This window comes from Capra hircus, chromosome 12 (genome assembly GCF_001704415.2).
Source record: "Capra hircus breed San Clemente chromosome 12, ASM170441v1, whole genome shotgun sequence".
Lineage (NCBI taxonomy): Eukaryota > Metazoa > Chordata > Mammalia > Artiodactyla > Bovidae > Capra > Capra hircus.
Window position 1 is genome coordinate 61,028,934 of NC_030819.1, and position 22,030 is coordinate 61,050,963.

A 22,030-nucleotide genomic window follows, 5' to 3' on the forward strand; every position below is an offset into this window, starting at 1 on the left:
GATCTGGCTCTTAACAGAATCTTGTCCAGCTCTGCAGAGGGTTTCTAGTAGCCTCCTATCAGAAGGTTAAAATGATAGCCCCTTGCTGAGCTCAGGCTTCTAGAGGGTGAATTCACATGCTTCCTCTGCTCTATGACCCCTGACTGTCTCACAGCAGAAGTTAAGCTGGGCTGCCATGTTGCTTTTCCTTCATCAGGCTAATAACTAAAGGACAACTGCAGGCATAGTTTATCTTAAGAAAATCTATGGAAATTTAGAACTTACTAAGCAAGTGGGTTAAGGGGTGACTCCTTTTATTAGAATTTTTTGTTACTCCTGGGTTGATGTAATTGTGGAGCATTTCATATGTGATTGTTTAGGCTCTCAGATATCCCAAACTCTTAAAAAAACACATTGATTCTCAAAAACTCAAGGTTTCTCTATTAATGGTCCCCTCCTTGCAAAATTCAATCATTTATTTATTAGCAAATATTTATTGAGGCACCTACTCTGTGCCAGGCATTCTATTCCACTAGGTGGTGGTTATACAGTTTTTAACAAGCCCACCAGGTGGTACCTTTTCCTACTAGGATAGGTGAAGAAAATTTCTTTCTGGAAAGGGTGAATAATTAATACTTCAGGTTTTGCAGGCTATAGTTCTCTGACACAACTACTCTATTCTGCCCTTGTAGAGTGGAAGTGGCCATAGGTTGGTTAAAAGTGAATGGATGTGTTCCAATCCATTCTAATGTGTTCCAATAAAACTTTTATTTACAAAAGCAGGCAGTGCACTAGATTCAGGCCATTGGCTATAACATGGCAATCTCTGCCCTAGAGGATAACTTTTTAATTAAACATATACTTTAAAAAAAAACATATACTTCATCAGGATTTGGGGCTATAGACTACTTTAAGTGAAATTTAATGCCCCTCAATTCATGAATAATCTAACATATAGCTTATTCAAGTTTGTTCTAATCATAGCATCAAAAAAGGTCATGGTTCTACTTTAATGATAAATGCTTTGCTCTGGAGAGAGATGAGTTTTCTCAGGAAAATCTCTCTCTTGTGTGGAATGGATGGTTTTCTCTTGGAGCAGTCTTTTCTGGACTCTTCTTTTGGGCTGAGTCTGTGAAGGCACTTTTGTGCAGGCAGCTCATTTAATTCTTGCCACAGATTTGGAAGGTTGATAATACACATCTCATTTTTGTAGGTGGGGAAACTGAAGATCAGAGAAGGAACACATGCCTTGCCTGAGATCACAACACAAGGAAGCAGCACAAGTGAAGTCGCTCAGTCATGTCCGACTCTTTGCAACCCCATGGACTGTACCCTACCAGGCTCCTCTGTCCATGGGATCTTCTAGGCAGTAGTACTGGAGTGGGTTGCCAGCTGGATCCAAAACAGGGCTTCTCAACACCAAGGCCACAGGCTCTCCATGCACAGAGCCGCCCATCTTTAATGGAGCTGCGATCATCTCGATTTTCAAGGCTCCTTAGTTTCTAGGAGTGTCGCGTGTCTGACGTGTATTTGAGAATTGTCTGACTTCAGCATATGGATATTTTGCACTCTTTCTTAACAAAATGACAGTGTGCCAATACTTTCAATTAAGTTCTTTACGATCATTCTTTCCTACATGTTTATACCCCATAAAACCTACATTCTATCAGTGAAATCACTGGCGAACATGTGGAATCAAAATATTCAGGAACAACTACATATAAAAGAATGTCTATGGCTTTTTAAATCATAAAGAGGGGAGGAGGTGCTGAGGCAAGGTTAAAATAAGTACAATACCACAAAATTTCCCATTAATACCGAATTACCAAGACTTTCAGGAAAACATATAAAATTTCACTTCAGTTTATACACAATCAGTAAGTCTTGGAATGCCATGCAAATTTCTCTTTTCTAATATAAAATACATTAAGCTTTAAAAAGATGATTATATGTATGTGTATATATATATATATATATATATATATATATATAGGGATCCTCTCTCAAAGGGGCTCTAAAATAAAATGAAACAAAATAAAATCTCAGATAGTGAGCAACCTGTTTGACTTGGTAAAATGATACAGATGTCTCACTAGTTCTGTGTTTCTCTTAATGACCATTTGTGGAACTATCAATAGAAGACAAAGTACTGTTGCTCTGCTTTTGAACCTAATAACTCACTTTTTAGTATCATGGGACAGGTGTAAAACCAGACCTCATACTTTCTCTATACTTTTCTCTGTAATCACAGTCTGGGTGGTTTCGAAGTTTAAGTCTGTGCCTTTTCTGTGTGTTAAACTTTCTGTTGCTGAGGGAGGCCCAGGCCAGGGTCAGGGAGAGTGGTTAATCCTTTGCTAGAACTAAGACCCCTGCCCTGCCTTCCTACCGCACTTCTGACACTCTTTGGGGGCTGTGGTACTCTTCTCAAGGGCAGAGCAAGGCCAAGCCAACTTTCGCAACCTATTGCAACCTCCCATGTGTCTTTGGAGGGGTCTGCCTCCAATGCGGGAGACCCGGGTTCGATCCCTGGGTTGGGAAGATCCCCTGAAGAAGGAAATGGTAACCCACTCCAGTATGCTTGTCTGGAGAATCCCATGGACGGAGAAGCCTGGTAGGCTACAGTCCACAGGGTCGCAAAGAGTTGGACACGACTGAGCAACTTCACTTACTAACTTACTTCACCCTGTGAGGAGTTCTCTCTGGCTTTCGTGGGAACTGATCTTTCAAACCTACACCGAGCAAAATGCCTTTAACTGACCCATTCCTTTTAGCAGCAGAGCACGGCAGCATTGAATAGGCTACAAGGGCTGCGTGGCTGCCGCGGCTCTGCCTCATTACTCACTGTTGTAGGACGGCGCTCGAATCCAGGGTGCACGTGAGTCAGCTCAGGGCTGGAACTCCAGCCCCCTATCGTCCTAGCTCTACTCCGCGTTTTATCTTATGCGGCATTCTTAGCGTGTGTCTTGCTTTGCTACTTGTTTCATTCAGTTGGTTTCTGGCTCTTGCCCCATTCTGTGTGCAGAAGACGCAGGAATTCTTCTTCATGTGCTGCTGGGCACAGCACCTGCCAGGGGGCAGCTTCCCTTGAAAAGCAGGGATGGGGATGACTGCTTCCCCTTTGGATAAGGTTGCATTTTCAGGCAGGAAAAAATGGAACAGAATGTCAGTGTTTTCCAGGGCCTTTGGAGTCCCCTCCATGAGAAGGTGGAATGGCCCAGGCAGCCCATTCCTGGGAGAGGGTCACCCAAGGCTCTGGCGGACAGGAGTAAGGTCTCCTGGAAAAAGAAGCCTTGCAGAATGCGGCGCTCTTGGCCACAGCCTGGAAGCATCTCTGTGTTCAAGGCAGGCGACCGAATGAGAGGAGGAGGAACAAGCCCCCCTCCCCCATTTCTCCACCATCAGCAATAAGCCTCCTAAGAGGGACACTGCCAATGCTGGACACCTTGAAGAGATGCTCGCTCAGCCTCTGCCCTGACGTGAGCTGCTTTACCAAATGCAAGCCCAGCTCTGAGTGTTCTGCTCAGAGCAGTGAAAACAGCCAGGAGCACTTGTAAACACAACAATTGGGAGCGGGGACATTCTGCCCGAAATGATTGTTTATGTTGCGAGTTGGCTGCCACCGTGGTTAGACAAATGCTCCCACTTCCGTGGAGATAAAAGGCAAGCATTTGCAATCAGTGAGGGGAGTGTGTTCGTTCTGGAGCTAAATGGCATTATAAAACTTCCTAATTAAGCATATACGCAGATGAGTTTTTAGCATCATTTCTCCAATTTAGCTTTACATACTGGGTGTGCTGTTTAGTACAGCATTAACTATAAACATTGTTGTTACTGCCCCCAGCTGGAAAACAGAGCAGTTTATGTGTGGAAGGAAAAAGAGATTATCTCCCATCTGCTCCTGCCCATTATTCAGGGGTGTGTCATTTTGTCTGCTGATGGGAACCACTGCTAGGATTTCAGTTAAATGGCCTTTTCTAGCCTTGGCTACATCTATTAATTATTGTGTTTATTTGGGGTTTTGCACCCACCCTCAAGCCCACAAATTTAGTAATTATCTGGAGGTTTTCAAAAAAATTAATGTATATATATTGTCATTTGTGTTATACAAATAGGCACAACTGTAATTAGACACATTTGATACCTATCTTTAACTGTATATCTTTATACTCATATATGTTTGGTTAATATCCCTGAGGTTAGGAGACACACAATTAAAAAAAGGGTGGCGCATGATTCGATTTATATAAAGAACAAAACCAGGCAAGACTAATTAATGCGGACAGACTCCAGGTCAGAGCTTGCCCTCGGGGCTGTGTGGCCCTCCTGGAAGAGCCCTGGGGGCAGGGGTCCTCTGGGGGCGCTAGAGATGCTCTGTGCCTCATCTCGGGGCTGCTGTTTGTGAAAATGCACTGAGATATGCACTCGAGTGCACTTTTCAGAATGTATATTACATTTCAGGAAAAAGTAAAAAACTGGATGCATCTTCCATGTACAAAGAGTCTGCACAAATCATGACTGAGTCATCCGCCCATCAAAAAAAAAAAAGGTTAAACATAAAACAAAGTTCTTTCTGTATCTATAAAGCTATTTACTTAGGTAAATAAAAAGGAGTGCAACTCCTGCATGTACATCCGTCCAGAAGATACAAATGCCTGCTGTGTAAAACTGACTTTAAGACACTTCTTGAAATTTGAGTATTTTCTTGTTTTTAGCAGGCTTAGAAATGGCCACAATCTTAGATAGTTGGATAGTTTGTCAAAGATTAGCTTTGTCTGCTTCTCTAAGGGCTTTGATCCTATTGTCTAATTGTAGAAAAAAGAGTAATAACTGGGGGTTAAAAGTATATATTATTATACGTATTATTCTTATTTTTTTTAATGAGTTAGTCTATTTCTGGAAACAGTATAAGGCACCGTCATTTGAGGGGAAATGCCAAACCCAGTAGAATTTTTCTTAGCAAATGCTAAAATGTGGAGCTTTACCTGGAGATCATTTCAGAAACATTAAGATGGAGGAGAAAAGTTGCCTAGGACTTCTCAGAGTTCATTTCTCAAATCATCAAAACTCATCCTGCCTGTGGATAACTTAAAGAGACACAAACAATGCCCTCTGAAGGAAATGCCACGGCAGTTGACCAGAATAGAAAACGACTGGATAGAATTCTTAACCCAGTTAAAAAAAAATCAATACCTCCCATAGTCCCTTTTGCTTGAGCAGATAAGCCAGCTAAGTAATCTGACAGTTACAAAATATCGAAAAATAAATTCATGCAATAGCTAGTACATAGAGGGATTTCCAAGGGGAGAGAGGTAACAATAAAACAGAAACAAAATGAAACAAAAAGGTGGAGAATCTGGAAACACAAGCTTACCAACACACACAATGCATTCTATAGCTCACTGTGTTTAGAGGAGCTTCTATGACTAAGGTGTAAATGCATTGTTTCATCGATCTACTAAGGTCAAGGTCGGGCTTGATGATTTTAAAATGACAGTATATACTTCTATAGAATATATACTAAGGTACTATTTTTCTTTCATTTGTTAAGGGACAGAAGAACACTAGAAATCATTGATTTAATTAGCAACATCAGGAAAATGCTTTGACATTAACACTAAATATACTGTCCTTTTAACTGTAAGGAGAACTGATACTGAGCATGTGCAATGGAAAGAAAGCTGGCAAATGTCAGTGTGAATAATGGGTGAAAAAAAGGAATGAGGGGGTGTGGCATCTCAATCAAGATTAAAATGAAACTGATAAAGCAGCATATGGACTGGATAACAAATCAAAAGCATGTTTATCCACTGAAGGAACTGGTTAATGGAGACTGCCAGCACGTTGCCATGGAAACACTGACTTGAGCTGCACCATCTCATACCTTATCCAATACATTCCTGGTTGTTGGTAGTAGTCCAAAGACCCTGATCTCTTGATGGTAAACCCGTGGTCCAGCTGAGCAGAGAGAAATGGGGGCAACTCAGTGGATCGACATTGTGCTAAAGGATTAAGACTCCAGACCAAGCTGTTCTTCACTGACTATATATGTATATAGAAATAACGACGCTTCTTGTGCAGGGCGACTAGCTAATACCCTAAATCTATACATTGAAAATAAAAAGGCAAGACACTAATCCCTCATGAGTATCTCGGAGGCCAATTTGTTAGAAAAGATCTAATTTGTCAAACAAGTTTTTGAATGCACATTTAATAATATCCTCTCAATTTCAAAAGACATAAACACCTCTTCATATTCTAGAGCAGTGTTAAATGCCTTACCATAAAGTGTTGCAATCAGCTTTAGCCACCTAAGAGAAAGCAGATTGGTACCCCCACCCCACGCCCGCCAAAAAATCTTACCCCATCAAGCTTAAATTTGAGGCCTTCATAAAAAAAATAAAAGATGAAAGGTTTTGAATCACAGCACTTTGGATTTCTCTCAGAGTTAATCTTCAAAAGCAAAGCTACTCTTAAATTACATTTCTAAACTAGATACAGTATAAAACAGTAAATTTTCTCTAAGAAACTATAGAAAATAAAATGAAAGTTTTCACTGTATATTAAAAATGCACATGTACAGGTAAGTGCTTATGACAAAAGGTACAATAAATAGAAGACAGGGTAAGTTCTCAAGGTTGTCCCTCCTGGAATAAGATGTTAGCTTTTGGCTTCCTAGGAAGAAAAGATTCAATCCCCCAAATTTGAGAAACAGTAATCACGCCTTACGTCCGACTCCCCGTTCTGCCCATGAGAGGAAGCACACTGACCACTTTTCTTTCTGGAGAGTCTCATGAGTGCTTTAAAGTGTGGTACTGCCATGATGCTGAGGACAGTTTCTACTACAAAATTCACAAAGGCATTTCAGAAACGTGCCAGGGCACCCATCATTTAAACTAGAAACTGCTCAGAAGATTTGGTATTCTGATGACGAACTAGGCTATTCCAGTATTCACAGAACAGCACTGTGAGATTTTAATCTTTAAAAAAAAAATGTACAGTTCGTTTTATTTAGGGAAAAAAAAAATCGAAGTACACTTGCTGTGTACTGGAAGGAAGATGAAGGCCTGCATTTCTGTTTCAGCTCAGGGACAGCTACTCAGTAACTGGCTCTCTATTGCCACCTACAGGCAAGGCGGCCCATGACACCGCATTCGGAAATGGCTCTAGCGCAGCGGGCCCCGCCTTCAGAAGGAAGCTGCCCACTATCACAATTATTAGTACACTGATTAGTATGGATTTGTTCAATTAGACTGAAATTCTCTATTTGCATGAGCAAAATGCAAAATAAGAACTTGAAAGCATTAGGAAAATTACCGGTTAAAATAATAAACAGCATTAAATGAGGAAAAATAAATTGAAACTGACATCTGAGTCATCGGTTCTTCATCAAGCTGAGCAAATCTAATAACGCCTCCCTCCCCTCCCTCGGCTCTCAAGAAGTCCACCGTTAAAATGTCATCTCTAATTCCATTTTACGTCTATAAATTGCATTTTAATAACCTTTTGTTTCCCTTTCTCTGGTCTGTTCTGGGTTTCTTTGGTTTGATTTTGTTTCAATCCCCCAACTACTGGGAAAGGTAGTGAGGCAGCAGGGAACAATGGAGACGGGGTGTCCCAGTTATAAGGACAGCAGTGGGCTCCACCCAGTCACGCCATCTGACCTAAGTGCCAGACACCTCTCCTCCTCTGCAAAGGGCCCTGTGATCCCTGGGAGCCTCCAGTGGGTAATTACTCTCCCAGCCAACTCGAGGACCTTAATATAAAGTTATCATTTGTCCTCTTTTTGGTCTTAATCATGTAGGGGGTGGGAGGCAGAAAAGAAGAAAATGACAACACGAACAGAAAACATTAAGGTTTAGAACCATGAATGCGTGTTAAACTACCCTCATGTCATAAATGATACCTGTGACTAGAGTCTGTTTGTTATGACAATATGCTCTTTTTTCCTTTGTCACTCTGAGAAAGAAAAAGTGTCATGAATCCCTGTATGAGCAGATAGTGAGGTTTCTAACAGTGAGGTTTTTAACTAAGGGAAGAGAATTACCAGTTAAAGACCAATAATTTAATTGCTGATTTTCTGAAGAAAAAAAAAAAAAACAATAAGCCAATTGATACACCATTCTAGACAGTATATATATTTTTGAATTTTAAAGGGTGCATATAATTTCTAAAAAAATAGTCATAATCATGGCAGTTTAAAAGAAAATACATCATTTGATAGCCTCTAGGAAAAGCATACATGCCCATGAGAAAAAAATTCTGTCTGAATGAAATCTATGCTGAAATCAGTTTCTTTTTCCCCTATACCTATCAAATAGAAGTCATTACAGTGTAATTATTACAGAAATTTCTATCATGTGGGTGAATCAATAATTATCTTCATTATTAAATTGTCAAATGATCTCTACAGAACGCATCATTTATGAAAGCTATTCCTTCTACCTCTCACTTATATTCTGCCTCACAGCTGAATGTCATTCCTTTGCAATTAAACTTTAGTTTGAGTTGGGATATTTTTAATGCCAGGGCTCCTTCACTGGGCGATGGTCCCCTGAGTCTAATTTTTTGCACTTTAAGAATGGGAACATGGATATGGAGTATACATTAACTTATCCAGTGCCATTTTGAAAGCTAAGCACAAAGGCAGTCAAACTGGCTGGTTTCTAACTCCCATCCTGTACCTGGGGACCTACCTCAGGTTTCAATGGAGGGTGTGGACATTTATATGAGGGAGAAGCATTCTGGAGAAGATGCATACATGCATCTGTTATGGCCTATGAGCGCCTCCTGAAATACTCGCTGAAATTTACAGCCATATTCTCTTTCATTTGAAATATTAATCATAGTGGTCAACATATGAATTGTGCTTTAGAATTTGACAAGGCACTTTTTCAGTTATTTCTCTAAAAAGTCAATTATTTTGAACCTGAGTTAAGTGGATGATTTTTTTCACAACTTTGTAGGATAAAGAGATTAAATCAGCTTGCAACTAATGCACAACTCAGCATCACACAGCCCATTCTACAGTTTACAAGTTTATTACCAGCTGGTACAATCTCCATGGAAACATGTTAGTGATGAACTGAGAAACTGATAATAAATTGCATTCAAAATGGTCCCGTCATGATATTTAGAAAGGTATCAGTGGACTTTTAATCTTCAAATACTAACTGAAGGTTTTGGGGGAGATCTACTTAGATGAAGTTTTAATAAACTCATATGGAATAGGTTTCAAAATTTATCCATATTTGATGAAAGTAGGATTTCCCCTCCTATCTGTGTTGTCTGTCCACTGGAGAATTTCCCTGAAGTTCCTGCTCTCAGTCATTATAAGATTTCCAGAATACTGGAACAAAGCATTCTTGAGCAACCAAGGCAAACTTAACCAAAGACTAATTAAAATAAAAGGCCAGGAAAAATGAAAACAAACCCCAGAATGACAGGTGGGAAAAGCACCCTCTCTAGCAATTGTAAGCCCTCAGCAGGAGCAGAAAAGCAGTTCTTTTCATGGACAAGCGTGCTGGCAGTCCATTCCAAAAGGAAACTGTGGAAACAAACATTTTGGAATAGACTTTTGTCTTTAATGAATGATGAAAGCAGAGGATAGAATGTCTGGTTTCCCTGAGAAGCACCATGAGATTGTTACTTTCAAAAATTACTGACTGAATGTTAGCTGATAACAAAGAACACTGATGAAGACAGGAAGGACACTGTGCTTCTACACTGAATTTCCTTAGAAAGAACCAGAGAGATAGGGCCAGAAAAGATCTTGTATATTAAACCCCCGGCAGCACAGAGGAGCACCAGGAAAGAGTACGCATTCTAGTTAGCGCTCTCAGTATGCTCGTGAGCCACTGACTCACAGTCATGTAACTCCCTGCTGAAAGGGTTCAGTCAAAAATCACGATATGCGAACAGTCCAGGGAAGTGTATGCATGCCCTCGTGCCACCTGCAAATTCTGGAAGCTCCTCTCCAATATTCAGTAACCCAGATCTGAGACTGCTTATATCTAATAGGTCATTCATTTATCTTTGTCTCTTTTCTGGAGTTCTGAAACAACCAAAAACAGAAAAGAGAGAGAAGGAAAAACACCGGTAGAAGTAGTTACATATTCAGTATTGCTGACAAGAATGATGTGTACTTAGTAGCACAAATACTTTTAAAAATTTGACACAGTGCCTAAGTTGTTTGTTTGGAAAAGAAAAACAGCTCAAGCGATTTCACAATGAATACGCTGGTAAAATGCACACACTTGGGGGGAAAGAAAAGGAAATTATTAAAAACTCAAGTAATCTGGGACTTGAATATATTTACTCTGGAATATGACGCCAGGAAGTATGAGGTTTCATTATTTCTCTGCCCAATTTAATCTTTGCCTAGAGCTGCTATCAAATTGCGTGTAGTATATGTCTGCATGTATGGAACAGAGGGAAAGAAAAAAAAAAAAAAGCCTTGTGTAGCCGCATCAACAAAATGGTAAATATTAAAAGACTCTCCACTTTGAAAACAGACATTTCTAAGGAGCAAGAAATCGTGATTTCTTTGGGTGTTCACAGCAATTCAGTTTCACTGAAAATCTCAGTGGGTAAGCATCCTGCCATGTTTTTGGCCTTCGTTTAAGTCTTGTACAAAGATCTATAGTGTTCCAACCTCTCTCTGCCATGTCTCAGCTCCCCTTCCCTCCCAGGTCCTGGAAAAAGGACACTAGGAACTCTTTTTTTTTCTCAGAGCCCAGAAGTTTGCATTGGCACAGAGTCCAGTGTGGGGGAGGTTTTCTGCTTTAAAAAATAAATCATGAAATTAATATATACTGCAAGGCACCCTGGAGGTGTTGGATAATGATGCAACTCCCGCGGAAATGATCAGCAAAAACACATCATATATATATAAGCCCCAGACCTCCCCCGGTGCTTTCCATGGTCGAGCTGTCTAAACAAATGACCCATTCTGCTGTCTCTGGGTGGAATCTCCTGAGTAATGCCTGTCTCTTAGGTGGATTGCTTTGAAAAAGTTATAGGTGGATATTTCAGATGCTTACTGCTATGACAGAAACTCCAGCTGCTGTGCTATTCGGTTTGGGGCCTGTGTTGAAATGCTTCTTTATCTTTCCCGCTACTGACAGCTGATGTTCATTTTCTGGGAGGCCGTCGTCCTGGAGGAAAGAAATAAAAAAAAAAAAAAGGAGAAGAAAAAAAATGAGATAAATGGGAAATGAGGCCAAGATATTCCAGTAACAGGCAGTGATCTTAAAATTCATAATATTTCAGGAAGAAACCAACCAGTGTCCCCTCATTAAACAATGTTGTTGGAAGTACTGCTCCAAGGGCTCCTTCATGTCCACATTTGCTCTGAAATTAATTTGCTCTGTCATTTCACCCTCTTACTTTGTCCCTAAATAAAAATTTTCTGTTTTTGGTTATTAGTAAAATTGATTCCAGTCATCACTCTAGAGACGTATGTCAAAGAGCAAGTTAATCTGGGCAACCAAAAAAAAAAAATCTAAAAAAAAATTTTTCCCCCTAACACAAGAGTTTTATTCTCTTAGCCCATAATTCTGTCCCGCAACCAAAGGAAACTGATGGACCTGGGCTCAGGCAGGAACCCCTAAATAAACTCGGTCTGGTTCCACAGCCACTTGATCAGCCACTCCATAATCCCAGGCAGCTTTCCAGGGGGAAGGCTCTTCCTTACGTTTTCTAATTGTGTGCGTTTATGTGTCTTATTTTTGGCTGTGCCAGGTCTTCCTGGCTGCTCAGGCTTTTCCCTCGCTGCGGAGACTGGGGCCTACTCTCTAGCTGTGACGCGCAGGCTTCTCACTGTGATGGGTTCTCCTGTTGCAGAGCAGCGGGCTCTAGGGTGCTCGGGCTTCAGTGCCCCATGGCACGCGGGGTCTTCCCAGATCAGGGACTCAACTTGTGTCTCCTGCACTTGCAGGCAGATTCTTTACCACTGAGCCACCAGGGAAGCCCCCTCCTTACGTTTTTAATCCTTGCTGCCCTTGACATACTCCACAGTGGAGCTCACTTGAACTAAGGCTTCTGCTCTCTGCCGGAGCCATTTACAGTGAAGATTGGACTGATTTCTCTCCTTTGCTAACTACTGTTGGAATAATAAGAACCAGGGTCAAAATTATGTGCCACCATTTACTAGCGCGTGCCGAAGAGACTGCACGATCCTTGAAGACAGAAAGTGTGTTTTGTGCACGATAGAATCCCCAGGTCTTAGCATGTACCGTGGCTCATAGTAGATGCTTAGTAAATATTTGTGGGATAAATGAATAAATACACAACTGTTGCTATCTATTCCTGGCAAGACTTCAGCGGCATTCATCATTTTCCTTCCCTACTTCCTCTCCATAATTTTGCATGGAATTTCTTGGCTCTACCCAGGAAAATAAATTTGCTGCTTTCCAAGCACAGCAAGCTTGCTCCCTGGTCCCTCCACATGGGATTTGCTCCTTTTTTCAGCATTCAGCTATTTGTTTATTAAGCTAATAGTAACTGCATGCCTGCAATGGGCCGGGCACTATGGTAAGTGATGAAGAAATAACAGTGACCAAAAACAGGCACGGGCTTTGCTCTTATGGACCCTGTGGTCCTTCTCTTTCTTCAAAATTTGGGTCCTAATCACCTGTTCCAAAACATTTCCCATCTGTTAAGCACCATTCATTACAACAGTTCTTCCATACGCTCCTAATGCTTTTTCATTATATATATTTGCACTGTTTCTCTTCTCTTTGGTGTTAGGTGACCTTGTTTGTGTGCCTGTGAGTGTGTGTGGTAAGTTTATGTGTAACTGAATCTTTGCCCTCTTGTACCACATCTTTCATGTTTTCTGTAATCTTTAGTGCAAGTCTTGGCTCAGCGCCCTGCACACAGTGGATGCTCAATTTATGCCCTTCTTGTGCTGCTTTATTAACGGCTAGGAGAGGGAACACTTATCCTGCTTATTAAGACACATCTGAAATCAAATGTAGATGAAGGGGGCTTTCCAATGATGCAGGGTGAATTCAAACATTTTTTTAAATTCTGTATTGTGGAAAGAGATATGAAGTGAAGATCGCCTGGAGTAAAGGTGGGATGATACCTGAATTGAAACAGTGTTGTGTGCAGTCCCCACTCTGTGCAGGGCTGTGCTGGGGATGGTTAGGCGGGGAAAAGATAGCATTGCCATCTGCCAGACCCTCCCAGGCTAACTGGGAGGCAGAGGTCACACACCACGCCAAACAGTAAAACAGGCCAATAAGGTTAAGAAAAGAGCTATTAGCACGCAGTGTAGCCACGTGGCTCAGCGAGAAACATCAAAGGAGTTTTGGGGAGAGAGGATGAGTTTCCAGTGAGCACCGACTTCACAAGGAATCCAGCATCCCACTAGGTCCCTGCTGGTAAGAGTGTCCTGACGTGTATGTGTGGCAGGGCGATGGTGCAGAGATGGGCCTGAGTGGGAAGTCACAAGGCATGTCTGCCAAACAATTAGTCAACTATTCTCCTTCTAGTTAAGAGTTTCCATGGAAGAGAGACAGCAAGAAAGTTGAAAGAGCAGGGGAGGACTGGTCAAGGATGAGGCCCAGAAGATCTGGAGTTGGAAGCCTTGGTCTCAATGAGGAGTAAGCAGTGCTCTTTAAAAGAGGGGTGCAAATGCAGGACGCGTGAAGGACCACCCTCCCTTTATTCACTTCCCAGCTCAACAGGTGAAAGAGAAGCTGGGGGACAGTCCCAGAGAATAAGGATCAGAGGCTCTAGAGTTTTAAACACAAGAGCAAACTCAGAGATGCATGGAAAACAGCTTTTCGTTTTTGGTTAAAGAAACAATAGCCTTGGAATCTAAGTTAGAATCTGAGGAGGATTTAAACATTTGATGAGATGAAATGAAATGATGTGTCTTTACTGAAAGTTTTACAAGTGTCTTATCTCTGGTGTAATCTGAGGTTCTGCCTGAAGGGACAGAGGAAGCAGGATAGAGTGGTGCCTCACTGGGTGTCACTTCCCAAATTATATGGGTACTTCTGCTGCTGCTAAGTCATTTTAGTCGTGTCCAACTCTGTGAGACCCCATAGATGGTAACCCACCAGGCTCCCCCGTCCCTGGGATTCTCCAGGCAAGAACACTGGAGTGGGTTGCCATTTCCTTCTCCAATGCATGAAAGTGAAAAGTGAAAGTGAAGTCACTCCGTCATGTCCGACCCTTAGTGACCCCATGGACTGCAGCCTACCAGGCTCCTCCACCCATGGGAGTTTCCAGGCAAGAGTACTGGAGTGGACTGCCATTGCCTTTTTAAGATTTTTTTAAATGTGGATCATCTTTAAAATCTTTATTGAATTTGGTTGCAGTATTGCATCTGTTTTACGTTTTGGGTTTTTGGCCCAAGGCATGTGAGATCTTAGCTCTCCCACCAGGGACTGAACACACAACCCCTGCCTTGGAAGGTGAAGTCTTAAGCACTGGACCACCGGGGAAGTCCCTCCAGTCATCTCTTAATAGAGCTCCAGGCTATGTGAAGCAACGCCATTTGTACGAGCTTCCGATGATAAAATGAGCTTCCCTGGTAGCTCAGCTGGTAAGGAATCCTCCTGCAATGCAGGAGACCCTGATTTGAAGCGTAGGTTGGGAAGACCCCCTAGAGAAGAGATGGGCTATCCACTCCAGTATTCTTGGGCTTCCCTGGTGGCTCAGACAATAAAGAATCTGCCTGAAATGTGGGAGACCTGGTTTTGATCCCTGAGTTGGGAAGATCCCCTGGAGGAGGGCATGGCAACCCACTCCAGTATTCTTGCCTAGAGAATCCCCATGGACAGAGGAGCCTGGTGGGGTACAGTCCATGGGGGTGCAAAGAGCTGGACACAACTGAGGGACTAAGCACAGCACTAGATTATAAAACAGTAAGGAAAGAAAGGGATAAGGAGTAAGCAGAGTTAACAGAGAAAGGCAGGAAGGTGACAAGAGACAACCATTACATGGCCCCATGCTAACTCTCTACATCTAGGATCTCCTTAGTCCCCAGATTACCTTCTACACTGTGCACTGTTAGTCCCATTTTGAAGATGAGCAAACTGAGGCTCTGAAAGGTTAAAATTTTGCTCAAGGTCACAGGGCTAGAAACTGGCTGAACTCAAGCCTGACCCAGGTTGGAACTCTGTCGTCTTCCCACCACACTGCGCTGCATTGTCAAGGGCATTCAAAGGCATCCAGGGTGTTAGCTCCAGACAGAGGTCCCGAGTTGTTAAATGGAAGGGCTCAGTGAGTCAGCTTTTCCATGATGAAAGTAGTACGAAGGTAAGGAGGCTTGCATCAGGGGCCAAAGACACCAGAGGGCATGTGGACAGGGTTCGGTGGAGGCTGAGAAAAATTTGGATGGAGGTCAGTAAACAGGACGCTGAGCACTTCCGGGGGCCCAGAGGAATGTAGTTAGAAACTCGAAACTTTTAAGTCTAGGGACACTGGGCATCCACTCAGCTGGGATGTGGGGAGGTGATCCCTTGAGCTCTCGAAACGTCTGTGGAGCAGGCAGTGCTGGAAGGCCAAGCTGATCCTGGGTGACAGGAAGGTGCCCTGGGTCACAGTGTGGGCCTGTGACAGGTGCGTGCAAACATGAAGAAAACAGCTAGTAGGGACTCAAGGGAGCAGCCTCTACTTAACTTCCCAAGGGAGAATCAGCCTTACTGCAGTCTCATCTCCTCACTTGCCACCACTGCCATCTTTGCCAGGAACTTCTCTTTACCTGGCTTCTTCTTTTTCTTTAAACCTGCCTGTTTTCCAGCTAAGAGCTGACTCTCTCACCACGCACACAGTGGGCTTCGTGATCATTTCCCGGCTCTGTCCTGGTCCTAATCCCCTGTCAGACTCCTAGCAACTCTTTCAGATGTTGGGGCCTGGGGGTTCAGGCCTCCAGCTTTAAATTCTGCTGAAGGTTTCAGCTTCCCTTGGGTTACGAGTTCATGCTGAAGCAATGAAAGTAGTGAAACAACCTTACAAGCTGTCAGGGAAGCTTCTGACTTCATAAATCTTAAAACATTTTCAGCGTTGCTTTTTTTTTTTCCCAATGAAATAAGGTGTCTCTGCTAGAGAAGGAACAACACACACACGAGTGCACACACACACACAACTAAAAAGTCTGCAGTCTCTATATCAATTTTGAAGGCTTTGAGCATAATTGGATTAAAAGACAAGCAACTGGCTTTGAGGAGCCCTCAATCTGCACCTGAGGCATCCAGATTGATGATGGAGATTTAGCTAACTTACTATCTTGCATCAGTAGAATAAATAGGGCCATTAAAAAGATACATTTTTAAAATATATATATCTTCATTGCCATTATCCTGAATAGATGATGTGCCAAAAAATGTGCTATGAATTTTCCCAAACGTGACAAGCCTGGCAGTATGCTACGAATAGTTATAGTATTATTACCATACGTTCTGCTATGTAGTCTCCAGGAGTAGTTTCTGAAGTTTGACACAGGCTGGTTGTGGTTTGAGGTTAGTGGTTTTTGATTTAGAAATTCCCGTCCACTACTTGGCAGAGCATTGCAACTGACAAGAACAAAATTAGTTTGCAAAATGGAAAATGAACTCCCCCAGCTGTCTGCAGGAGACCTAGCCCCCTGCTCTCCATTCCTCGAGCGGATGTTGGGGAGGAGCTGTCTGAAGGGGTGCGGGGCTCAGTCGTGAAGTCATTCAGTGAAGTGAATTCCTCTCTCTCCGAGGGAAACCATTCCAGGGGTCGTGCTGCAGAAACCTTCCTTCCTTCACGGAGTTTTGTTTTTGAATCATGGATCTGGTTCTCGGTCTACTCACTGCCAGACTCTATTATTAATAATACCTGTAAATTTATGAGAAGGGTGGCAGTCTGGAGTGGTTCACTACCAGAATATCCCGACTTGGTTTTAAGCAATCCCAAGTCCATTAGCGCACTCTCCAATAGTGGGTCCATTTCACAGCCCTTGACTCTTAACCATTCCCAGCTGGACGACATCTCTGGATTCTGACTCCCTTGTCTCAGCCCTTTGTATCCTCTGTGTCCATAGTTCACACTGCTCTTGGGGAGAAAATGTGAAGTAAATTAATATCTATCTTGGAGGAAGGAGAGGGTAAGCTGCCCAAATGGAAAGTAGAATTCCATGTCCTCATTTACAACTTACAAATACAGACAGGTGGTTTTATTTATTATTACAGTATAATTGGGGACTCTCTTAATTTCTAGCAACAATTAGATGAATGCCTATTTATCTTTGTATGGGTAGTACTGAATTTTATGAGCAGAGAAGAAAAAACATATTATCTAGGTTCTTGTTTTTTTCTCCTTCCTCTTTTTTTTTTCTTTTTGAATATCTTGGCCAGATAGTATCTTTTCAAAAGAAAGGTGAGAAAAAAAAAAAAAAAAGGAGGTAAAAATTTAAAGGCCAGGAAGGTGATAGGAAGTCTTGCATGGACTAGGTAACTACCCTTGACTTATTTAAACCTGCCCTTTCCTCTAGACGAGAGGTTCTCTATCTTGGATTCACATTATAACTTGTTGTTGTTGTTTAGTTGTTAAGTTGTGTCCAACTCTTTTGCAATCCCATGGACTGTAGCCTGCCAGGCTTCCCTGTCCTTGGAATTTCCTAGGCAAGAATACTGGAGTGGGTTGCCATTTCCTTCTCCAAGGGATCTTCCTCACGCAGGGATGGAACTTGCATCTCCTGCACTGCAGGCAGGTTCTTTACCACTGAACCACTAGGGAAGCCCCACATTATAGTCACCCAGGAGAAGGCACTGGCACCCACTCCAGCACTCTTGCCTGGAAACTCCCAGGGATGGAGGAGCCTGGTGGGCTGCAGTCCATGGGGTCGCTGAGGGTCAGACACGACTGAGTGACTTCACTTTCACTTTTTGCTTTCAAGCCTTGGAGAAGGAAATGGCAACCCACTCCAGTGTTCTTGCCTGGAGAATCCCAGGGACAGGGGAGCCTGGTGCGCTGCCATCTATGGGGTCGCACAGAGTCGGACACAACTGAAGCGACTTAGCAGCAGCAGCAGCCTTTAAAATTCCTGATGTCCAGGCCAGTGAGGATCAGTATCAGAATCTCTAGAGGCAAAATCCAGACATCAGACTGCATCCTATCGACCTACTAAGCTTTGTGCTAAATATTTCTTTGAGCCTCAGTTTCATCATCAGGAAAACAGTTGAAGGTAAAATACAGATTTGTAGATTTATAGCACTGAGATGTACCTTCACCTATGGTATGAGGAGAATAACACGAGGTAAGATATCAAAACTTTGAAAATAAAAATCAAATAATAGGGGACCTCCCTGGCGGTCCAGTGGTTAAGAATTCACCATCTTTCCCATGCAGGGGATGTGGGTTTGATCCCTGGTTAGAGAGCTAAGATCTCACATGCCTCTTGGCCATAAAACCGAACATAAAATACAGGGGAAATACTCTAACAAATTCAATAAAGATTTTTTTTAAAATCCAGTAACAACAATCTATTTGAAATATAATGCTGATAATTTAATCTTAATTACAAACAAGAAAGCACTTTGGCACTGTCATTTAAGCTTATGAACTGAATCACTAACCTGCATTTTTCTACTAACAAATTGTCATTTGGAGAAAAAGTGACTCAACCTTATTCCTAATCCCTAGAATGGTCCAGATATAACATTGTCTATTCCACCCTCATATGTGCCTAAATCATGGTTCCCCACTAGAGGAGGAATAAGGTAGATAATCTTGGCCAGGGCAGTAAGTGTAAGAGAAGGCTGTGACACTGGAGAACACAAGCTGATAATCACGTGATCTATGTGGAGTCCAGAGCACACAAACAGGCTCGTTGTTTGGATGAAGGGTTTTCGTCCTTAATCCAGTTTCTCATATGCCTGTGCTGATCACAGTTTGCGTTTCATCAGTACGTAGCCACAGATGATGGAGTCACTGCCTGCTTCAGACTCAAAGTCTCCACATATTTACCAAGTACCTACAGAGTACAAGCACCTAAGACTGTCTGCTCAGGCCCTTCATATATGGTGAAAGAAAGTGAAAGTGAAAGTTGCTCAGTCGTGTCCGACTCTTTGCAATCCCACGGACTATCTAGTCCACGGACTTCTCCAGGCCAGAATACTGGAGTGGGTAGCCTTTCCCTTCTCCAGGGGATCTTCCCAACCCAGGGATTAGGTCTCCCATGTTGCAGGCTGATTCTCTGCCAGCCGAGCTATGGGGACGGTGGTGTGAGATGACCATCCCCAGGTTACCCATGGTCAGCCAGCGCTCCTTCCAGGGGTCTGCAGCCTCTTCCCAGACACCTGGCTGCACTCTGCCGCTGCCTTCATCCCTCTGGCTCCTGGGCACCATCCACTGGGAGACCTCGTTCAGGACTCTTTCGACAGCAGAGCAGAGGTCCAGACACCAAGGAGCACCCAGAGCATATAAAAATAATGGGAGCCTAGAGGACGCACCCTGAGTGACGTTCAAACAAGTGACTCTTGTTGACTAGATTTTTTTTCAGTTCTGTTGCCCTCATGCTCTGCTCTCTGTTTCATAAGAAACTGTCTTTTCAGTTCCGAGTGTGCCAGGTGAAAAGGGCATCATACAGCAATAGAGAAAATCAGGACAAGTGGGAATGTGGGAAGAGCTTTCTGACGACTTCCTTAGGGCTTCCTTCCTTACAATTATTATCACATTCTCCACCCCTCCCTGCCCCTCGCTTAGGTGGCATCTGCTGCAGTGATCAGATACAATTTGATCGCCAAATGCAAAATGTCTTGCTAACTGGGCCTCCTTTTACATTCCTAATTTATTTATTTTGATCAGTGTTGTTCATTCATTGTACTCAGAGACCCCAACAAATACTAAATGCTGGGTGTGAACACTTGGATACATATTTTTTTCATTTGTTATTGTGAGACAAAGAATCAGTTTTTTTACTAGTTACTACATAATTTCAAAACTTAAGCAAGCACTTTACACATTTGTTTTTTTTTTTTGCTAAAATTGCTATTTTCTGTTAGAATTTAAAATCTGTTAGAATTATATTAAAAGGTATGTAAAATTTTTAAATCTAGATAATGACTTAAATGTTATCCTTCCTTTTATTTAAAAAATGTATTTATTTGTGTGTTTATTTTTAATTATTCTTCACTGCCGCCTGGGCTTTTCTCTACTTGCGGCAAGCAGGGGCTCCTCTCTAGTTGTGCAGTGCTGGCTTCTCATCACAGCGGCTTCTCGCGTTGTGCAGCACGGGCTCTAGGGCGAGTGGGCTTCAGGAGTCGCAGCTCCCGGGCTCTAGAACACAGGCTCAGCAGTTGTGGTGCTCGGGCTTAGCTGCTCCAAGGCACGTGGAATCCTCCCGGATCAGGGATGGAACCTGTGTCCCCTGCACTGGTAGGCGGATTCTTATCACTGAGCCGCCAGGGAAGCCGCCAGGGAAGCCTTAATTTCGTTTCTCTACCCAACTGAGTTGGAATATATTGATGTAGGGTCATTCGCTTTGCAATCAGGGTGAGGGATTATTTTGTTTCCAGTAGCATCCCAGGCACCTCACATGTGCCTCCCATTCACAAAGACAAATTTGCTCCCATTCACAAAGTTCTCCTAGAACAAACATCCATATCCTGCCTCAGCTGGCACTGCCTGACGTCTCTTCCCAGCCTCCTCCAGGAAGAAGGTCTGACTCCGTGTCCTCAGGGAAGCCTTCCATCCAACTTCCCCACAGAGCCTGGCAGGGGTGGCCCTTCTCCCAGTGCCAAGCTTTATCAGATTGAGCTCCTGGAGGGCTGGCCTGGCAGGTGGTGGTCCTCTGATGAAAATGTATTTCGGATCTAAAATGGATGTTTGTAACCTATGAACCTCTTTCCTGCATGGCTCTCTGTGAGCCTTCCAAGGCGGTGTTTCAAATTCAGATTTTCCACTGTATTCTGTGTGGTCACACTCTGAATGTTTCCAGTGCTAACATGCAGGATGACAGTTTGAGGACCATGGGCTTTTAATTAGCACATAGATCAGTCCCAAACAACTGCTGCCACCAGGAGAGCCTGCAGCTGGCCTGTGCCTCTTCCACCCTGGACAGCTAAGAGAGAGGCACCATGACCCACTTTGGAAAGACTGCGACCTTGCGTGAGCAACTGTTATAGCGTGCACTCTTCTGCGGCATTCACAGTGCTTTCTTGTATAACAGAGAGAGGGGCAGATGCAGTGTGGTGCAGGACTTGGAGTGAGGATGTCTGGTTGCGAATCGTGCTTCAGTCACAAGCCCAGCTACTTGGGAAAGTCATCCCTCGTAGCCTCTGTCTTTTCATTTGTAAAATGGGCATAATAAAACCCACCCTGCCATTCTTGCAGGCTCCTTATTAGATTTGCATGAGGTGCTTCCTAACCTTTCCAGCTTCATGGAAAAGGAGAACTTTTGCTTAGCACCATAGGGGTAAATCCTAAGGTTGTAAAGCTGGAGATAACGGCTCCTGGACTCTGTCTGACTGTCCCCACCAAGGGCTGCAAGGATGCATCTTTACACATCTGTACATCAGTTGGGAAGCTCTGCTGCGTCCAAACAGTTAACAAATCTTAGCCATATACCCACACAAGCTCACATTCCTATATATTCTCCAGTCATATAGATATAAAGCCTCCCAGGACTTTCCTGGTGGTCCAGTGGTTAAGAATCCACCTGCCGATTCCCCCTGGGGACACGGGTTTGTTTCCTGGTCCAGGAAGATTCCACATGCTGCGGGGCAACTAAGCCCGTGCACCACAACAAGAGAAGCTACTGCAATGAGAAGCCTGTGTACCACCCACCAGAGCGTACAGCCTCCACTTGCCGCAACTAGAGAAAGCACATGTGCAGCAAGGAAAGCGCAGCACAGCCAAGAAAAAAGAATAAGTAAATACAGTTAAAAAAACCGCAAAGTCCTCCCTGTGGGGTGGGAGAAGCCAGGTTCAGATGTGTAAAGTGCTGAACCTAGGCCCATGGCCATAAAGTGGCAGAAAATGAACAGGACCCCAAGCTCCTGTCTACCTCGGGTAGAATCTGTCTCAACACTGTGCTTTCAATCATAACCTCATCCTCAGTCACTAGCTA

General features: G+C 43.1%; 1 protein-coding gene across 3 annotated transcripts in view; it reads right to left on the reverse strand.

Annotated features, from left to right (window-relative positions):
• DCLK1 (doublecortin like kinase 1) overlaps positions 1-22,030 on the reverse strand; it is a 350,660-nt gene that overhangs the window by 12,829 nt on the left and 315,801 nt on the right. For 2 of the 3 annotated variants that reach the window (XM_018056654.1, XM_018056656.1), the window contains one exon: positions 11,019-11,132. In XM_018056654.1, the coding sequence (XP_017912143.1) occupies positions 11,019-11,132 (114 nt within the window). Of the gene's footprint in view, positions 1-5,860; positions 5,935-11,018; positions 11,133-22,030 lie in introns of all 3 variants that reach the window. The other variant, XM_018056655.1, reaches the window with a different exon arrangement.